Source organism: Eucalyptus grandis, chromosome 8, assembly GCF_016545825.1.
Source record: "Eucalyptus grandis isolate ANBG69807.140 chromosome 8, ASM1654582v1, whole genome shotgun sequence".
Lineage (NCBI taxonomy): Eukaryota > Viridiplantae > Streptophyta > Magnoliopsida > Myrtales > Myrtaceae > Eucalyptus > Eucalyptus grandis.
This window is the reverse complement of record NC_052619.1, coordinates 11365061-11383548: the sequence shown is the minus strand read 5'-3', so window position 1 is coordinate 11383548 and position 18488 is coordinate 11365061. Positions and strand designations below refer to the sequence as shown.

Here is an 18488-nt window from a genome sequence, read left to right as displayed (position 1 = left end):
TTGTAAAAAAAGAAAAAAGAAAGAAGAGAGAATGAGTTAAAATAAGACAAAATCTAAAAAAGGTATGAGATTGATAAACCAATCAATTGAGGATGTGAATGAGTTTGTGTGAAAATTTAAAGCCAACATTGAATGCAATTGTGGCTAGCCATGTAAAAAATAGTGAAATCACAATATAAAATTAAGTAACCTTTGTTCATTGATTAATTGCTAATCCTTATTGCAAAACTACAAATCAAGTATTTATGTTATTACTTCTACAACTCACACCTCCCCTCAAATGATTATAACAATCTATATATCTCAGCCTTTGTGGTTAGTGGCATCCGAGATCTACAGGTCCACTCCGTCGTGATTGCATCGGTTCAATTTCTTCAAAGTCATACCAATTTACCCAAATGAATTCCATCCAAACTAAATCCCATTACTTAGGTACAGTTATCTGACACAACTCGTCACAGGCCATGTTAGCTGTAGCTCCGATGTTGATCAATCCGAACTTCATTCACCGACATCAATGTCTCGGGACTAAGTTATTTTCCTTCGCTTGGCCAATACTAAAAATCATCTTATCGTCCTTAGACACTTGTCGACTAGGACCTCCCATCACTCCGCCACGTCTTGCACAGCCCATCCTAATCCAATTCGACGGCCGGCAACTCGGGCGAACCTTTTTTTTTATATTTTGGCGTGCAAATTATGCATCACATCACCCTAGTGGCGGAACCAAATTCGGGAGCCGACCCTCTCCCATTCGGACAAATTCCAATCAGTCAGTCGCTATCTTCGCTCTTTTCCCGCACGTTACCATGTTTTTTCGAACTCGTTCTAACGCAACCTCAAAACTCCCGGCTTTCCCTTTTTTTTTTTTTTTTTTAATAGATATATTTTTTAATCTCCTCGCCGACATGAGTAAAAAGAATCGAAAAGTACAAAATGACAAAAAGGAAAAAAAAAATAATTATTTTTGGTCCAGAAAATTGGGGTGGGAAGGGAACTGGGAAGCAGGACGACGGAAGAAGGAGGATGCGGGGCCCACCATATGATGTGGTGGGCTCCAGATTCCCAAGGTCGCCGTCAACATCCCGCACCGGTTCGTATCCTACGCGCCTTTGGAGCCTCTCTCTCGATCTCTCTCTTTCTCTCTCTACTTTTCTGCGGGATTGATCCCGTTCTCACTCCACTGCAACTCGCCCCGAAAGCTCCGGCATCGGATTCCTCGGTTATTCCCATTCTCCCACCTCTGTATAACGTCTCTCTCTCTCTCCCTCTGCATTCACACTGATCGCGGAAATCGAAGTCGGCGGGGAACGGGGGCGCCGGAGTTCCGCCGGCGGCCGGCATGGGGGTGGGGCTCGCGGCGTTTCTGGCCGGGCTTGTCTTGGGGGCCGTCGCGGTGGTCGCCGCCGAGTTGCTGGTGGTCCTGGTCCTGCTCGATCGGTTGAACCGGAAGGTCCGGAAGTCGGACGCGTCTCGGCTGGCGGCGCGGGACGTCGACCAAGAGCAATCGCTCAGTTCCCTTCGCCGCAAGCAGGTACTTGCGCGCTTCGGACTACCTGCGGATTTCTTTCGCGAGATTCGTGAATTGTGTGCTGTCTTTCATTGTTCTTTCGTTTCTGCGTTATGGTTGTTTGATTAGGTGATGGAAGAGATTGCCTGGTCGTCCTAATTTGGAGGAGGATTGGGTGATGCATGTAGAATCAGGAGGTTGAGTCGCTCGGTGCGCGGGGCACGGGTTCGAAGAATCACTCGTGCTGAATTCACTTTCGTTTGCATATGTCGTATTGGCATCCGTTTTCATGTCCTTTAGATGAGTGGAGAGAAGAGTCTCGAGAGCCCGTAATGGGAGCTGTGCAGTCGCTGAATATAACGACAGCATGTCTTGTGCAAATGTTGGTTTCCCCATGGTTTTGACAAGACATGACAAAATCTGACTGTAGATGCTCAATATGTTGCGCATTCCTGCTACATCTATAGGTGAAGAAGAATAAGAAGGGGTTCTCTTTTGGAAGAAGTTTAATCCTACTAGCTTTTTTTTTTTTGTTTGCCAGTAGATTATTCTAATTATGTTATAGATGCATACACTACAATATGAGTGGTGGCTGGCACCATATTGTGTGTCTCAAAACACGCCCTATAGAGCTTGGGTGTAATACCCCATGTCGCTTTTTGTTGTATCTAATCTTGTCTAAGATTCATCTCTCTTTTTGAACTATAGGGACATGGACTAAAATAGATAATGATCTTCTCATGCTTGAGTTTTTCCTCTTGGAGATTATGCGTCAACTCAACCCATTTGATTGTTTTAGCTGCTAATTGATCTTTCTTTAGTTTGTACTTGGCATTTTGAGAGATAGACAACTCTTGTAACGGTATAGTAAAAGGGGGACACTTTTTCTCCAGGTTGGAGTCTCTGCTAGCTTGTTTATTTACCTTGTTAACTCACTATCTGTGTTGCAGGGGGATGTTTGGATTCTTGAGCCAGAAAGAGTACCAAAAAATCGGGTAGAGAAAGTACAGCGTGAGCAAAAGAAGAAAAAGGATTTTTTTGAGATTTCACCTGTTCGGAAGCATGCCATAATCAAAGATCATTCGCTCATTTTGACAGAAGCAGACGGTTCTCCGTCTGCTGTACTGTTGAAGGGGTGTGTGATTGAGGCCGTTTCAGCAACAGACCTACCTTCTAGAAAATGGTATTTTTCCTTCTCTTGCCTCCTGGATGGAATGACATTTACCCATCTCTCTGAAAACCAATAGATGCTCCCCAGCTTGTTGTATCTGGTCTTTGTGTTTTTCCTGATTCTGGTAAACGTTAGTTTCAATGATTAGCATGTCAATACTTGCGTATTTCCCACCATTTATTTTCCGTTTCTGATGAGTGCTATCTTTGACACTTATATGCAGTGAACCTTAAACTTTTGCTCCACTTCTTTTATCCTAAGATAGCAATTGGTTCTTATTTGTTGCATGTTTTCTACTTAGTCCAGCTGGAATAGGAAGCTCTATTTAGTTTTCAATATTGCATAAAAGTGGTTCTTATTTACCAGAGCTTTTAATAAGTATATTGACATATCTACCTGGGAATGTGCCCTGGGAGTGCCATCACTTACAATGTCAAATGACAAGATCTCTTGTACATATGTTATGTATTAATAAAGAGAAAGCATTGCTCCCGCGGTTGGTGCGTCTCTTTTGCCACCACTTGATGAGCTTCTTTTGCCACATTATTTAAGCACAATGTGGGGGTACAAACTATCGTATAGTAATTACAACGTCTTTGTGATATGTTTAATTACTAGTGACATTGCCTATCCCATTTAACTATGAAATGCAAGTTCTGTCTATGCTTTGCCACTTGAAAGTTCCATGTGATCATGGAAATTTCTTGTCATTCCTCTGTGTTTGCGTGGGTTTTAAATGTGATGATGGCTTTTCTTCAGTTTTGTAGTATTATCGGCTTAACAAACACAAATCTCATGATTAAGATGTATCCGCAGGGCCAAAAGGTACCCTATCAAACTGGAAAGTAAGAGCTCAGCAATCTATAAAGGCAGCAAGGTCTTTTACATTTATCTTGACACTTCTTGGGAGAAGGAATCGTGGTGCAAAGCCCTTCGTCTTGCCTCATGTGATGACAGAAAAAGACTTACCTGGTTTTCCATGTTGGACGGCAATTTTAAGAGCTACTTGGTGTCTTTACGCGACGAATACCCATTTATGAAAACTCCTGCACCAGTCTATGCTGAGTCGTTTGATAAGGAAAATAGGGCTGATGTTGCTTCCTCAAGGGTTCGGCTATTCTGGAAAAAAATTACGAAGAAGGTGTCTAAGGCTGGCATAGAGAATAAGTCATCTTGGGTCTCATCATCTAGCCGTGAAGAAAGAAAGATGAATGAGAGACTTCTTGGTCATCAAGATTCTGCCTCAGCTCCTGCATCATTAAGGGCATCTTCTCCTCAACATTCATTATCTTTACCCTATTCAGGAAGTCAGAGTCATATCTCTGTGGTCTCTGATTTTGATTCCGATGACAAATTCGGAGTAGACGAGGGAACTCTTTGTTGGAACTTGCTAATTTCGCGGCTCTTCTTTGATGCCAAAAGTAATGAACAGATTAAGAGATCCTTACAGTCTAGAATTCAGGTAATCTTTGTGAAGTTTGATACATGCAGAGTATTGTTGAGTGTTTCTTTGCTTTTTGATCCAGACCTCTCAACAGTCATATGTAATTGTAGGAAATGCTTTTATGGCCTCTGTTCTAAGGCTATATCTATCATAATCTTTTTCTGTCAAGGAAGGCACTTGGATTAATACATGTTCCTAATGCTAGGCTGGGAAGTTGACCACTGTCTTTGCCTTCTAAATCAGAATATGAATGGACCCAATTTCTGAATATTTTCAGTTATCATCTTGAAAGGCTAAAAGCTAGACAACCGCTGATCCTGCTGGAATACTCTCAACCTGTCTTGCATGGATGAACCCCAATCTAAGTTCTATATAAATGCCCAAGCTATTAGAAAAATGGAAAGGAAGTACTTCTAGGTTTGGTTGGATCCCTGTCAATTTAATTTTCGGGACTGTTCTGGCCCTCATCCTATCTTAACCCTCTCCACAAATATGAAATTGAGTTGAGCTCCAATAGCGGGGCAGTAGTTCTATTCCAACATTGACATGGGTAAGTATGAGTAAATGTGCTTATCATTGAAAGCCAGCGACATCATTGACTCCATTAGCTTTCTTGGTTTGCGTTTCATGAGTCTGTTGAGCTTGTCATGGATGCTTGTATCACCTGTATCGCCATATTTCCATGAGTTTTTCCTAGCAAAGTATGAGCAGCGATCACAGCAGAAAAGGCTAGGGCAGGAGTTAATCTAACAAAGTCAAAATGTTATGTCGGGGATCTTGTCTTATCAGAAAGGGTGATGGCTTTGTTCTTTTTCTTTCTTTCATTGAACTAAAGATCTATGGATGCTAGTCTCTCTCTCTCTCTATCCTGTATTATGTAGGCACAAGAACAAATATTGATTATTCTTTTCCTTCAACAATTTGTGTGGCAGAGGACTCTGTCCAATATGAGGACTCCCAGTTATATTGGAGAAGTCTTATGCACTGATATTGAAACCGGAAATCTCCCTCCTTATATCCATGGCATGAGGATTGTTCCCCAGGACATGAGTGAGATCTGGGCTTTTGAAGTAGATGTTGAATATTCTGGTGGTGCAATATTGGACATTGAAACAAGAATAGAAGCCCATGAATTAGATCTTCAGAATGATATATCAAATTCTGAAGAAGTCTCACCAGATCTTCTTGAAGATTTTGAGTCTTTGGGAAAGCAGCTGAATCTTTCTAAAGGGGAAAATGATGCATCAGAGGGGAAGGGTGAATCAGATCCTAAACTAGGTCAGTATAAAATATCTTCTCTAGGGGTTTCATGTTGTCTGTTTGCTTTGGAATTCAGGATTATTGATTTCTTTTTCTCTCCCTCGAGAGAATATTATTGCTGGGCAATCTGGTATTAATGCTTTGAAGAAGTTTAGAAGGCAGCTTTTTATTAGGCCAACAACTTGTCCTCACTCATAAACGTGCATGCTAATCCTAATTGTAATCCCATCCATTGCTAGTGCTGATATGCTAGAAGTTATTTTGAGGGTGAAGGATTTCTAAAGTGTAAGGTTAAGAATTAAGAGTATTTGAGGACCGATACAAAAGCTTTTAGTCCACTAACAGAGAGAAGCACATCCTTCGATGTATATGAAGGCAATGTTTTAACAGAGCTTATTAAGAAGGAAAATATATTTCAGTGGAGCTATTTACTAAACTAGGTAGCTTTCTATATCCCTTGAAGACCGATTGATCTCTTAAATCAATCCTTTTCTGATTCTTGTATCCTTTCAATGTTTTCTTCTAAGGTCTGGGAACTTCTGTTTATATCTGTACGCCAGAGACAGTGTCTCTTCTCGCGTCGTCAGATTTTGGATAGCACTCTGTTTTCGTGGATAATATTTTGAAGTTTTTGCTTGGATGATCTGATAAATGATATCTCAGTGTTATTTTGCCACAGTGGATTTGGGACTAATGTAGCTTAATATATCTAGTTTCAGAGGGAATGAAGAGCTCTAAGAGCAATATGTCAGCAACACCAAAGTCTGGGTGGAAGTCTATTCTAAATACAATTGCCAAACAGGTCTCACAGGTTGGTACTCTTGGTTGAGCCAGCACTTGTTGATTGTCTGAATGACTAGCGTCATAAAAGAGTCAGCAATGTTTACCAAAACTAAAAAACAAGATTTGGCAACGTAAAGTGCCCTCCTTGCTCCTTTTAAGAGTTATTGCTCCAATTTATACAGGTATTGACTTCAAACTGACTGATAATTTCCAATCTAAGGTGCCATTAGCTTTGCGGATTAATGTGGCTTCTCTTCGAGGAACGCTGCGGGTGCAGATAAAGCCACCCCCTTCGGATCAGCTGTGGTTTGGTTTTACGTCAATGCCTGAAATAGATGTTCACTTGGAGTCATCTGTTGGTGATCACAAAGTCACTAGTGGACACATTGCTTCATTCCTAATAAATCGTTTCAAGGTATTGAACTTTTCAGCAGCAGTTCTTTCTTGTTTGCTGCAGGATTAAATTGTTGCCGTATTTGTCAACCTTTCTAAAATGCAATAGGACAGGGATGCATAGTCTGTGGCTTTGTATTGCATTGAAACTTCAATTTAACTTGCAAGGGTCGTATTAGGCTGGTTGATGACTTCTGATTTGGTTTTCAGTCTGAAGTTTGTTTCATATTTTCGTCCTTCTTCATGTTAGAATTTGTAAATTTGAGTTAATTTTAAGGTTGTGCTGTAGCTTTGCCAATCGATGGATATGGTCTTGCTCTGAAACTTTCGGTAGATGTGTGTCCATTTCTCAAGGATATACAATTTCCTTCTGTCACTCCCCATATAATAGAGAGAGTTATGATTAACCCCTTTTTTTGGCTAAACTATGCTTGAAGAACTTACACTCGCTTTCCTGGTGTTTATAAATTTCATTTTGGCATTGTTGCTCTCCCTGTTACATATTTAGGCTGCGTATGCATTCTGAACACAAAGAGAGTAAGCGCATTTGGACATGGAATATGTTTGCATTGCATCTTTTTCTAATATTGCATTAGGTGTTATTCAAGTGCTCATTCTAGTCGTCTGCCCACGTGCATATGCAGCAAAGTTTGAGGGCATTTCTGACTTGTTTGCTTTCGTATTATATAGACCTCGATACACGAAACCATGGTGCTTCCTAACTGCGAGAGTCTAAGCATTCCATGGATGCTAGCGGAAAAGAATGACTGGGTTCCACGAAAAGCTGCTCCTTTCATCTGGCTTGGTCAAGAAGGCACCAAAGATCTGGTGCCCATTATTGAGAAGCCCTGCTCTCAACCAGTTGAGGCGAAACCGAAGACCGACTTAAGTAGGCAACCATCAAGTGGTCATTCTGAAAGCAAGCAACCATCGAGTGCTCATTCTGAAAGCAAGCAACCATCGAGTGCTCATTCTGAAAGCAAGCAGCAAAAGCTAAACAATGCAGAGCCTGAGCTGACATCGACCAGCAAACCCACAGGGTCGCCGGGACCTACAAATCAAGCAACCTTCGAAAGCGGAGCATATCTTCACAAGAATTGACAACCCCATTATTACTGAATGATGAGCCCCGGGATGACTCCCGACGGAATGGAGAGACTCCAGTGACCGGTTCGCCATCGAGGTCTGTAATTATATCAGAGAATTATGACCAGACAATGGAACATGATGATGCGAGGCCAAAGAGGATGGGAAGGAGAGCGAGGATGCTCGATCTGGGGAAAAAGATGGGGGAGAAACTGGAACGTCAAATCGAAGAGAAAAGAAAGCACCTCGTCGAGAAGATGCGTGGACCGACGTAGAGAGATAATTCCAGAATTTAGGCTGCTGGTAAAGTGGGATTATGAAATCAAATGCAGAAAGCAACATTCAAGTCGTATTAGCTTTTTTAGCTGCAATGGTCACCCCATCTATTCTTCACTCTTTTAACATTGTAAAAAAATATTTAATTAGGACATTCTTCATTTACGTGGTAACTCACCCAGTGTGGCCGGAACGGGGTGACTGCCGCTCCGGTGGTGATTAATACAAGTTGGGGACCGGCCCAGGATCAATTTACACAACACTGTAATTCATCTGGTGCTCCAATTTGCAATGCTCAAAGATGATTCTGATTCATAATCAGCTCATACAAAGTGAGATTTATACTACGAGGGCATCAAAAAAAAAAAAAATTTGCGGCGGTCTCGCTTACGCGTTAGCCCTCTGTCTTTCATTTTATAATTTTCACTAGAATATATATATTTTTCTTTTCGCATTCTTACTCATTTGCGTTTTTTTTTTGGGTCGAATACTCATTTGACGCTCGAAGGGGAATTTGACGGAAAGAACTAGTTGAGAGATTGGAATGATCATATTAATGAACGCTACCGATGTGAGGAAAAAGATGCAAGACATGCATGAATTTATAAGATTGGATGATATCCGGTTAGATGTAAATCTTATAGGAAAATTATCAAAATAGTCCAAAACTTATAGTAATTTTTCATATCCAATCTAAATTTTTTGTAATTATACTAATTTAGTTCATTATGCCAAATTTAACTGGTTAATACTAATGTAGATAATTTTTTAATAACATTTTTATTTCATTTGATATTAAATATTTGATTTTTATTTTTTTCTCTCATTCCTTCTTCCTCTAGCCTTGCCGACCGGCTAGAGGCATTGATAGTGAGGCTTGGAGGCTAGGTGAGGCCTTATTGTCGTTGGACAAGCTCAATCTCACTAGATCAACTAAGAGGTCGAGCCTTGCTGACTAATGCCTTTGGTTGATCACAGATGTTTGGCGACCGGCTAGAGGAAAAGAAGGAGGTGATAGAAGAGAAAAAAAAAAGAAAAAAAAAGAACAAATAAAATAAAATATTATTAAAAAAATTATCTATATCAACATTAGCTAGCCAAATTTAATTGGTTGACTGAATTGATATAATTACAAAAATGTTGAAATTGAATTGAGAAAATTAGAATATATTTAAAACTATTTAAGTAATTTTCCCTAAACCTCCGTCTACTTCATAAAGAATGAGTGATTTAGAAAACTTTGTTTGAAATAATCCGTCAACAAAAAAAAAAACACTTTCATCAACAAAAATATTCAAATATTTTCGCCGAGGGTGGAAATATTTTGTTCGTTCTTTTGTTTTTTAGAAGCCATATCAACATTCGTTTTTTTTTTTTTTTTTAACAAAACATTTTTGGTATCGCGACGGTCGGGGCCCACGCTGCCGGCTCGTCGCCGACGCGGAGATCTTAACCGCCTGGTCAATCAATCTCTATAAACCCAGAACCCTTCTCTTTCGCTCTCGATCCGATCGAGAGAGATGTCGAAGTCGTGCAAGGGCCTGGCCATGGAGCTCGTCAAGTGCCTCAGCGAATCCGATTGCGTCAAGGTTCCCCCTCGGTTTCCCTCATCTCCCCTTCTTGATTCGACAACCCTGCTTTCCGGCGGCGCCGGCGTGACGCCAGCCGCGGCGCTTCTGATCGCTTTCGTTGGGGTGGTGGTGATGGTTTTTTTTTTTTTTTTTTGGTGGCAGGTGGAGAAGCGATCCTACAGGGAATGCGCGGGGGAGAAGAGCCCCTCCATATCCAGCGAGTGCGTCGGGTTGAGGGAGACCTACTTCAACTGCAAGAGAGGCCAGGCATCTCTCTCTCTCTCTCTCTCTCTCTCTCTCTCTCTCTCATTTCCACCTTTCAAGGCTCTGTCGAATCGTGATTAAGTGGAGGGGTCGCGCGTTATGTTGCGTTCTTGATTATGAAATTGGAAGATGCGGGGTTGCTTTTTTTTGCGCGTTTGATTGCGGTTGGGGATTCGTTCCCGGATGTTTCTGCAGTTTTGTTGGCTGACTATGGCGTTGCCACAGCAAGAATTGAGTTTGTCGGAACGGTTCTTTAAAGATTCCTCGAGTTTCTGGTGCTGGAGTAGTTGCCTATCGTGAGTATGGATTCGACTTAGGAGTTTTCGTTTGATGGGTGCGATAAAAACGTTGGTTTTCTTGTCCAGCAAAACTGAGCTGTTTGGAGAGGTATGGGGAAATGTAGTTTGGGGAATGAGTCTCTTTGAGGATGGATACCATTTCGTGCCTTCGCTTAGCTGTTGTGTCGGTCGATCAACGAGGACATGTTAAGACAAACACTTCTAAGCCAGTTTATTCTTGTTGGAAGCTTCCTTGGTGGCCAGAAAAATGCGTTTACCTAAGCGTTTCTTTTCTTGTTTGTGTTTGTGTGCGTGTTGGTCAGAAAAAAAAGAGAAGGGGGGGAAGTTTCATGTGTGGACTTGTTGAAAATTCATTGCTGATAGTACAGCCTACAAGGACGTAAAGAGTATGATATGATTTCCACGAGAGGAGCTGAACATGGTGGTTCTTGCGACCATTTGATTGTATGCAATGTACCTCTCTAACTCCTCATTTAATTTTTTGCCCAGGTTGACATGAGAGCAAGGATTCGAGGAAACAAGGGCTACTGACTGCCGTTCTTGCAGTTGTTTTGCCAACCTGTGAAATATTTGATATAAGAGGACCTCCATTCATGATGTCTGATTGAGTCTTGGTTGGATCTGAAGACTGCTAATATCATTGGATTTCTTTTTCGCTTCCATGTTTTTTTCCTTCAATTGTCTTGCTAACTGTCAGTCTCTACTCACTAGCTTTTTTTTTTTTTTTTTTTTTTTTTTTTTTTCCGTTTTTCCTTTTTTTTTGGGGGAGCTGTTGGGGGTTGCTGCGGGTTTTACTTTGTAAGAGCCATAGGAAGACTGCTGAAGTTGGTGATCATATCTTATTAATGATTCTGTGGTTTATTTCTTACATCAATGATGAAACAGGATCAAATTAGCACATATTTAATTCTGCCCAACCTCAGCTTCAACCCTGTTTCCTTTCTCCTGATGTCTCCGTGTTATTGCGGAGTCACAACATACATTTTACAAGCGTGGGAGTCGATATCAGCTGAGATTTGTCCCTTGATTGACCTTTTGGTGGAATGCTGCACCAAAATTTGAGTAATTTTCTGTGAGCTTAGTTCTTCATCAAATAAACAATTATGTTTGGCTCTGAAGTCTCACCATCCACAAGTCTCTTGCTTTGACTACTGTTGTAGAATGGAGACCAATGTCAGACCAAGAGGCAGTGACTGTAGCTCTCGATGAACCTCTGTTCCATAGAACCACTGCTACCTTGTTTGCAGTGAGGGGACCCGCCCAAACCTACATTGTTTTGGATGCATGATTGTGAACTTCATAAGATTCTGCTAAAAATGATAGAATGAACAACATTTTTTAAAGGATAACTTCACATAATCTATTAGGGCCTGTTTGTTTACTTGTCAAACAGCGTTTATTTCTATTTTTTTGTTCTTGGGAGTAGTTTTGGAACAGAATTGCGTTTGGTAAAATTTTTGTTCCCGGAAATAGATTTGGAGTAGAATCAAGAATAAAAAGAAAGTCGATTCTTATTCTTAGGAACAATTCTAGAATCAAGCAGCTATTTTCTCTTTTTCTTTTCTTTTTTCTTGTTCTTCTTCCTTATTTCTTCTTCTTCATCTGTTGCTACCACCGCCCGTCGCCACCCATTGCCGCTAGTTGCCGACAACCGGTTCGGCGAGCTTGTTGGAGACAAGCCTAGCCATTGGCAAGGCGGGCCTCCTCGGGCCTTCCCTGGCTACCGGTGAGGCTCACCCAATCCCGGCAAGGCCGAGCCCCATCGAGGCTCGGCCGATGACGCTCCAGTGAGGTCACCGGTCATTGGTCATCCCAAGGCCGTCGACCGACGATTTGAAGAAGAAGAAGAGGAGAAAGAAAGGAAAAAAGAAAAAATGAAAAGAAAAAAAGAAATACAATTATTTAAAAATTAAAAGAAAATAATTTTGAGTAAAAATTTTGAGTATGGTATCAAACACAATTCTATTCAAGAATAAAAATTTTGTGCGATACCAAACGCTTTCTTTGCTTAAAAATTGTTTCGAGAACATAATAAAAAATAATCATTTATAATCGAAATTATTTTTCGGGAACGTTACCAAGCGCTTTATCAAATACGCCCTTATTAGTCACTTTGGTATTTACTTTTTGGTAACGCTGCGTGATTGTTTGTTGATTGCCATAATATGCATAATTGCATGCTGAGAATGTCTTTTTTGGTCATGAAAAAAAGTTAATAAAGTGACTGACAGAATATTAGGTTGGTTAACCTGGTAATCAACCTTGCTGTTGAATCCATCGCTATGATGGATACAAGGCTTTTGTTTCTTCCATCAACTTAGCTCTGTAACTTCTAATGATTTAATTGAATTTGTATAAGTATGGGATCCATCACCAATTTTCTGTTGGTTTCCCAGCCAAAGGTTTGAAGTTTTTTGGCGTGTTAACTTGAACAAACGAGGAGGCATTGATACACTTACACCCGTAAATATAGACAACTTGCAAATTATTACAATCTATTTGCTTTCAAATGTCTGCAATGGGCTATGCATTGTTTTGATATTGATAGTTTTTTTTTTTTTGGTAACTATTTTGATATTGATAGTTGATGTAGAGCATATACAATGTTGCTTTTAGCTGTTTCATGACTGGCGTACTAGTTTCCGTGTAGGAAGGATGATCGTACTGAAGAAAGTTTACCTCAAGATTGCCGTCTGACTTAACCTTTTTCCCCTGTACGCCAAGCCTATCTGCAAAAGAGTGACAATGCTTTCACTGAGGAAAAATTCATGGCAGGGCATTCCATTGTAACACAATTTGTCGATACCTTGATTAACAGCAATAACTTCCTTGTTGCTCAGCAACATGATGGTCGTTTTGTCCATCGATCGCACATCACAACCAATCAACAACGGAGCCTGTTCAGAAGGACCCAAAAAAAAAAAAAAACAAAAACTCAGCAAAAACGTGTCTTAGGTGTCTGTTTATTTCAATATGTGTCTTGTTCATACCTTGACCAATGCCCATATGCTGAAATGCGAACGGTATTCTTCTGTGGTCATTCCACCATTTCCGACTTCAAGCATGTCAGGATCTGAACACAATTTAATTCCAAAATGACTTGTTGATTGTTCATCTTGCAAGTTCCTCTCTTCCAATCTCTCTGTTCGATTTTCAAAAATGTCAAACTAAAAAAATAAAATGATGAACATCATTACCATTCCATCCTCCAGGTCCAGCATAAGATGCCCATTTATCATTCAGATCTGCCCGAGATATCATGCTGATGCAAAGAGGAGATTCCCGTCACTTATTTATCACGTCAGAAGTGAAGTCGTAAACACATGAGCTGAAAGGATCGCAGAGTCGTTCATTTCGTTGGTTTATGTCGACAGACACTAATTCCCGGATAGTGAAACTTAATCACGAGAATGGTTCCATTCCATTATGCAGAGAGATTTGCAAATTAGATCACTTTTTCTGTTTTGATTACATGCAGCAATTAGGACATGAAGCAGATTTTATGTTCATATTCAGTCACCTGTCCCAGTTGTCCGAAATATCTCCGGTTGTTCTCCAGCTATTCCCAATGGACGAAGCCCAAGTTGCTGGGTCTTCTTGTCCCCTGAAGTTTTGGTGCAACAAATAAGTTCTCTCTGGCTTATGTCAATAAGCGCAAATGATGGATGAGAAAATTAATCCTGCAAAAGGCTCAACTCACCATTCACAGAGAGAGAAGAAGATTTTTCTTCCAGAGTTCAACAGGGCTTTGCTCATGACTGGGTACCTTTAGCAAAGTAGTTTAAGTTAGGAAAGGAAAAGTTCAACATTGATTAGTAGTGGCAGAGCCACTTTCAAAATTATGCTTAATGAATTTGGTATATATGTTATGTCCTAAATGAGGATATTCGGCAGTTAAAGCGCAAAGAAATCAGAAGAAACTGCATACCTTTCCTTGGGACTCGTACCGGGGCTGTTACAATTATCATACTTCAAGTAATCAACCCCCTGCCAGATAGAAAACATTAGAGTGAGCGAGTGCGCGAGTGGGTGGGACGATGCAGATTAATAATGGTTCACTTCTTCAGACACTACTGAATTCTACCCAGGAAGCCAAAGTTTTCGCATCTTGCTCTTCATGACCGAGCGATCCAGGCATTGTTCCACTGCATGTTTGAGATCTACAAAAAGAGACAAGATCGAACTTTATATGGTAATCAAACGATGGTTTTCTCTTTTCCTGTTCTCTTTCGCCTAATGTAATGAACATAAAAAGACTTGCTTTAGTTAATGTTACGGCCATACCCAGCATCTGAGTAAATCCCAAGCTTGAGGCCTTTGCTGTGAACATAATCAGCTAATGCCTTAATTCCAGATGGAAATGCTGAAGCCTTGGCAACCAAATTACCCTGCCACAATTATGGAATTTCCCTCCTTTTGATAACTCTTAACCAATTTTATACTCGTATCATACAGTAGCGAGACAAGATATAGGGGAGTACCTGAGAATCTCTGTTAAGTTCACCCCAGCAATCATCTTTAAGAGGAAAACGAGGGAAAAGAAGCAGAAACAATAAATATTCGGACAATGCTTTACACAGTTTATGATTCTAAACGAGCAAAAACATGTCGACGCACCTAAGTTTACATACTCATATCCTAGTGCAGCAAGTCCGGATGAGACCATCGCATCCGCTGTGACATTCAAAGAAAGCGTTATTAACTGAGCCAGATTAAATCCTGCAATGTTTTTGATCGATTCCACTGGTGCGTGTTAATCAAGTTACCTGTTTCCTTTATCAAATTTTCGTTGATGTTACACTGAAAGTGGTTCCAGCTATTCCATCTGTCGCAATCAAATTGCCCAGATGAGATCAAACATCAGCTAGAAAATCAGTAACCCATTTCATCTGGTGTGAAATGCCTCTTGGGAATCCATAGAAGCAAATAAATGTGTTGGACACGACATTTTGCAATGCCAGCAATAGCATTTTTTCTTTTTGTTGCAAGAAGTTGGCGAAAAAGACGTCACACCATGATCAGATTCTCTAAACAATACAATAGTAATATAGTACACTCCAAAGTCCAAATGCATCGTACAAAACTATATAATGAAGGGCATGGAAGGTCTATGCACGCAAGAGTCATACATCACGTGAAACTTTTTGTCTCATTTGATGTCACAAAGTTGAAACCCAGGAATCTAAATGTAATGTGTCGACTAAAATAAACCATATCGAAACAACAGCTTGCAAGATCTGCTTTTTTGGTATTAGAGCTCTCAACTGCTCCCTGACATTGGTGACCCTTAATCATCTGTTGCATGATCATCACGGGAAGCCAATAAACTGCAATTCCAGTGATCATTTAATGTGCAAATCTAATTATTAGCTCTCTAATTTTCTGTTTCTACTTCTCGTTGCGGATGAAATCCTACTTGAAAAAGCATGACATAAAAGTTAAAAGTGAAAAACTGAGAAAAGTGGCATGCTTAGTCTCGTACGAGTCTCGCATAATTGATGGAAACGAGAACATTTTCCCACTTATTTTTATGACTATACTAATCCAGGCCGAAGAGCAGAAAGGTTCGTATCTTCTTTCTTCATATTCGAATTATGATTAGTTCTATCCATTTGATCAATCAGTTCCATCACAAGAAGGTTAACCAGAGAGAAATGAGCAGTACAGTCTCATACCCCATTTGAGGAGTCAAACCGAGGCCGTTCTTGAGAAGCTTTCTTCTGATTCCGCCTCTTGCAAGGAGCAGGTCCATGCTAACGTTCGTCGCTGGCCGTCCAGCAGAGGCGACACCAGCATACAGAACGCACGCAGCTATCACCGCCACGACTCCAACCGCGGACTGGTCTCTCGAATTAAACCAAGGAGCCATTGCCTGAAATCACTTCTCTCCCAAAACAAACTGAAAAAATATGCAGTCAGATACTGAAGGAGCCAGAAAGCGGAAGTGGTCGTATTTATATGGATCAAAAGATGGAATAAGGTCAAGATAACAGCTCAGCTTTCAACTAAAAACCAACAACAACTAAAAAAAAATCCGAAAAAAAATTGAATGCGAGGAGCCTGCCATTTGTCATCTCGTCGTAATTTCCAATTAATTAATGGGATGATTGAACGTGGGATATCTGTGCATGTACAACTTTTCTTTCCCTCCGTTCACATGCACCAAAGAACAACCGTGGTCATGACGTCTGAATTGTTTAAACTTATTCGTTTCTTTATCTTTCTTAGTTTTGTGAGGGAGTTGAAGTGGACGTGAAGCTGATGCTTACCTTTTCCAGATGATTTGAGAGATTAGGTCACAAGGTTTTGTCTACGTCTCCGCGTTCGACTTCCTTGTCGGTGCGTCAAGCCTTGCTCATCGGGGAACCATGTGATCTCATCTGATTAAATCTTTTTCTTAGTCCAATGATGCAGCCACCCGTTAGAGAACGTAAACCAATCAAAGGATTGCAAAGAACACGAGATGGGGCCATCCGCTTTCGCTATTTGGCTGCTCAGTTCCATCTTTTTGACATTTAACTAAGCTTTAACAGGTCGCCATGAAACTTCCCTAAAAGTGACTGCAACTTCATCATCTTTCTAGCGATGGAAGAAGCTTCGCATAACTTCTGTAACGGGTCAATCGAAGGATCATCTCGATGTCGTCCTCTTTGCTACGAGAGCCCCGTGCCTTTGGTGACTATGCCTTTCCCTACAGATTAGCTGGTAAAGGACGACAACACATCGCGAACATCGACTCCGTTGCAATGCACGTTTGTGAGCCGAAATTGATAGGGCGTCCCATCATTTCGGCCGACAGCTCGCGCCTGATGTCATCGCAAACATTGACTCCCAACGCATTACGCATTTGATCGAGATTGTAAATGGCGGAATATGTTTTTGTTCGATTTATGGGGTTTCTCTGACTCTTTCTTCCTGTGCGTTTTATCGTTTGCATGCGACAGCTGGCGTTTGATGTCATGCGCACGGGGGTAGTTTCGTGTGTGGGACTTGTTGACAATTCATTATGCCGATCAATGATATGATTTCCACGAGAGGAGCTGAATAAGCAATGTACCTCTCTAACTCCTCATTTAACTTTTTGCCCATGTTGACACGAGAGCAAGGATTCGAGGAAACAAGGGCTACTGACCGCTGTTCTTGCAGTTGTTTTGCCAACCTGTGAAATATTTGATGAGAGGACCTCCATTCATGAAGTCTGATCGAGTCTTGGTTGGATCTGAAGACTGCTAATATCATCGAATTCCTTTTTCACTTCCTTGTTTTTTTTTTCTTCATTGTCTCGCTAACCGTCAGTCACCACTCACTAGCTTTTTTTTTTTTTTTTTTTTTTTTTTTGGGGGGAGGTGTTGGATTATAATGTCTCAGTGCTTCTGGTTTTTCGACTGATGTTCCTCTGTTCTGTTTTCTTTTTATGGTTTATTTTTCTTGCTAAGTTGGTTATATTATGCAGTTGGTATTTTTGTTATTTAGGAAGTGAATTAGCACGTTCAGGTGCAGTTATATGCTGCACGTGTGTGAGTGGTTTGTAAGCAGTTATTGTTTTTGTTTAAGTTGTCCTGTACTTGACAGTTTCCTAAGAGAATAGATGTATGCAAGTTCGTGTTCTGTTTTCTCTGTGCTTCTCTTCCTTATTCAAAAACTATAGCTTTTGGTTTTCTGTTTCTTGTTTACTGTTTGATCAGTAACAACAGTGGTATCAGAGCATGGATGATCTTGAGGGACTGTGAAGTGAAGCAAGTATCGAAGTGTAAATAAGTTAAAGGGTGATGGAGACAGGGTCGAGTGGTTTCTCTGCGATGGCTTCTCCAGTATTTACCGGAATTATCAAGCATGGGCTGTTAAGATGACAGCATTTTTGGAGGGTCATGATCTGTGGGAAGCTGTGGAGGATGATTATGAAGTTGCTCCACTTCCAAATAATCCGACCATGAATCAAATCAAACTTCATAAAGAGAGAACCACAAGAAAAGCCAAGGCAAAATCTTGCCTGTATGTTGCTGTCTCGCCTACCATCTTTACCAGAATTATGAAGTGTGACTCTGCAAAGGCCATATGGGACTTCTTGAAGGAAGAATATGAAGGAGATGAGAAGATAAGAGGTATGAAGGTGCTGAATCTCTTGAGAGAATTTGAGAGACAACAAATGAAAGAGTTTGAGGCAATGAAGGAATACTCTGATAGGCTAGTGGGGATAGCTGATAAAATCAGAGTTTTGAGGACTGACTTGAAGGATGATAGGCTTGTTTAGAAGATTCTGGTGTCTCTTCCAGAGAAATTCGAAGCTACTATAGCTTCTCTGGAAAACACTAGGAACTTGGCTAATATAAAACTTGTAGAGTTGTTGAATGCTTTGCAGGCATAGGAACACAGAAGACTAATGAGGAGAGAAGAACATGTAGAGGGGGCATTGCAAGCCAAAGTAAATCAA

The 18488-nt window shown here is 40.7% G+C and overlaps 3 protein-coding genes across 5 annotated transcripts; 2 read left to right on the top strand and 1 right to left on the bottom strand.

Annotated features, from left to right (window-relative positions):
* Positions 1-1110: 1110 nt before the first annotated feature.
* Positions 1111-8223, top strand: LOC104456447. 3 transcript variants are annotated; one of them, XM_039300635.1, is made up of 8 exons: positions 1111-1534; positions 2461-2693; positions 3498-4143; positions 5058-5403; positions 6099-6196; positions 6389-6583; positions 7252-7469; positions 7500-8223. In XM_039300635.1, exons 1-8 carry the CDS (start codon positions 1343-1345, stop codon positions 7660-7662), a joined length of 2091 nt encoding a protein of 696 aa, XP_039156569.1. In that variant the 5' UTR covers positions 1111-1342; the 3' UTR covers positions 7663-8223. The 3 variants fall into 3 exon arrangements, with proteins under 3 accessions (XP_039156569.1, XP_010069546.2, XP_010069545.2); XM_010071244.3 differs by having other exon boundaries at positions 6105-6196; positions 7252-8223; XM_010071243.3 differs by having other exon boundaries at positions 7252-8223.
* Positions 8224-9352: 1129 nt separating this feature from the next.
* On the top strand, positions 9353-10957 carry LOC104456446 (cytochrome c oxidase assembly factor 5). The gene is made up of 3 exons (XM_010071241.3): positions 9353-9512; positions 9657-9761; positions 10547-10957. The coding sequence occupies exons 1-3, from the start codon at positions 9444-9446 to the stop codon at positions 10586-10588; spliced, it is 216 nt and encodes a 71-aa protein (XP_010069543.1). The 5' UTR covers positions 9353-9443; the 3' UTR covers positions 10589-10957.
* On the bottom strand, positions 10873-15970 carry LOC108954993 (alpha-galactosidase-like). Its single transcript, XM_018861825.2, has 15 exons — positions 15733-15970; positions 14824-14882; positions 14675-14731; positions 14539-14573; positions 14342-14445; positions 14142-14217; positions 13986-14044; positions 13758-13823; positions 13578-13661; positions 13255-13319; positions 13048-13130; positions 12864-12954; positions 12737-12786; positions 11183-11323; positions 10873-11103 (listed from the first exon to the last, which is right to left on the bottom strand). The coding sequence occupies exons 1-15, from the start codon at positions 15924-15926 to the stop codon at positions 11017-11019; spliced, it is 1251 nt and encodes a 416-aa protein (XP_018717370.2). The 5' UTR covers positions 15927-15970; the 3' UTR covers positions 10873-11016.
* Positions 15971-18488: the final 2518 nt, after the last annotated feature.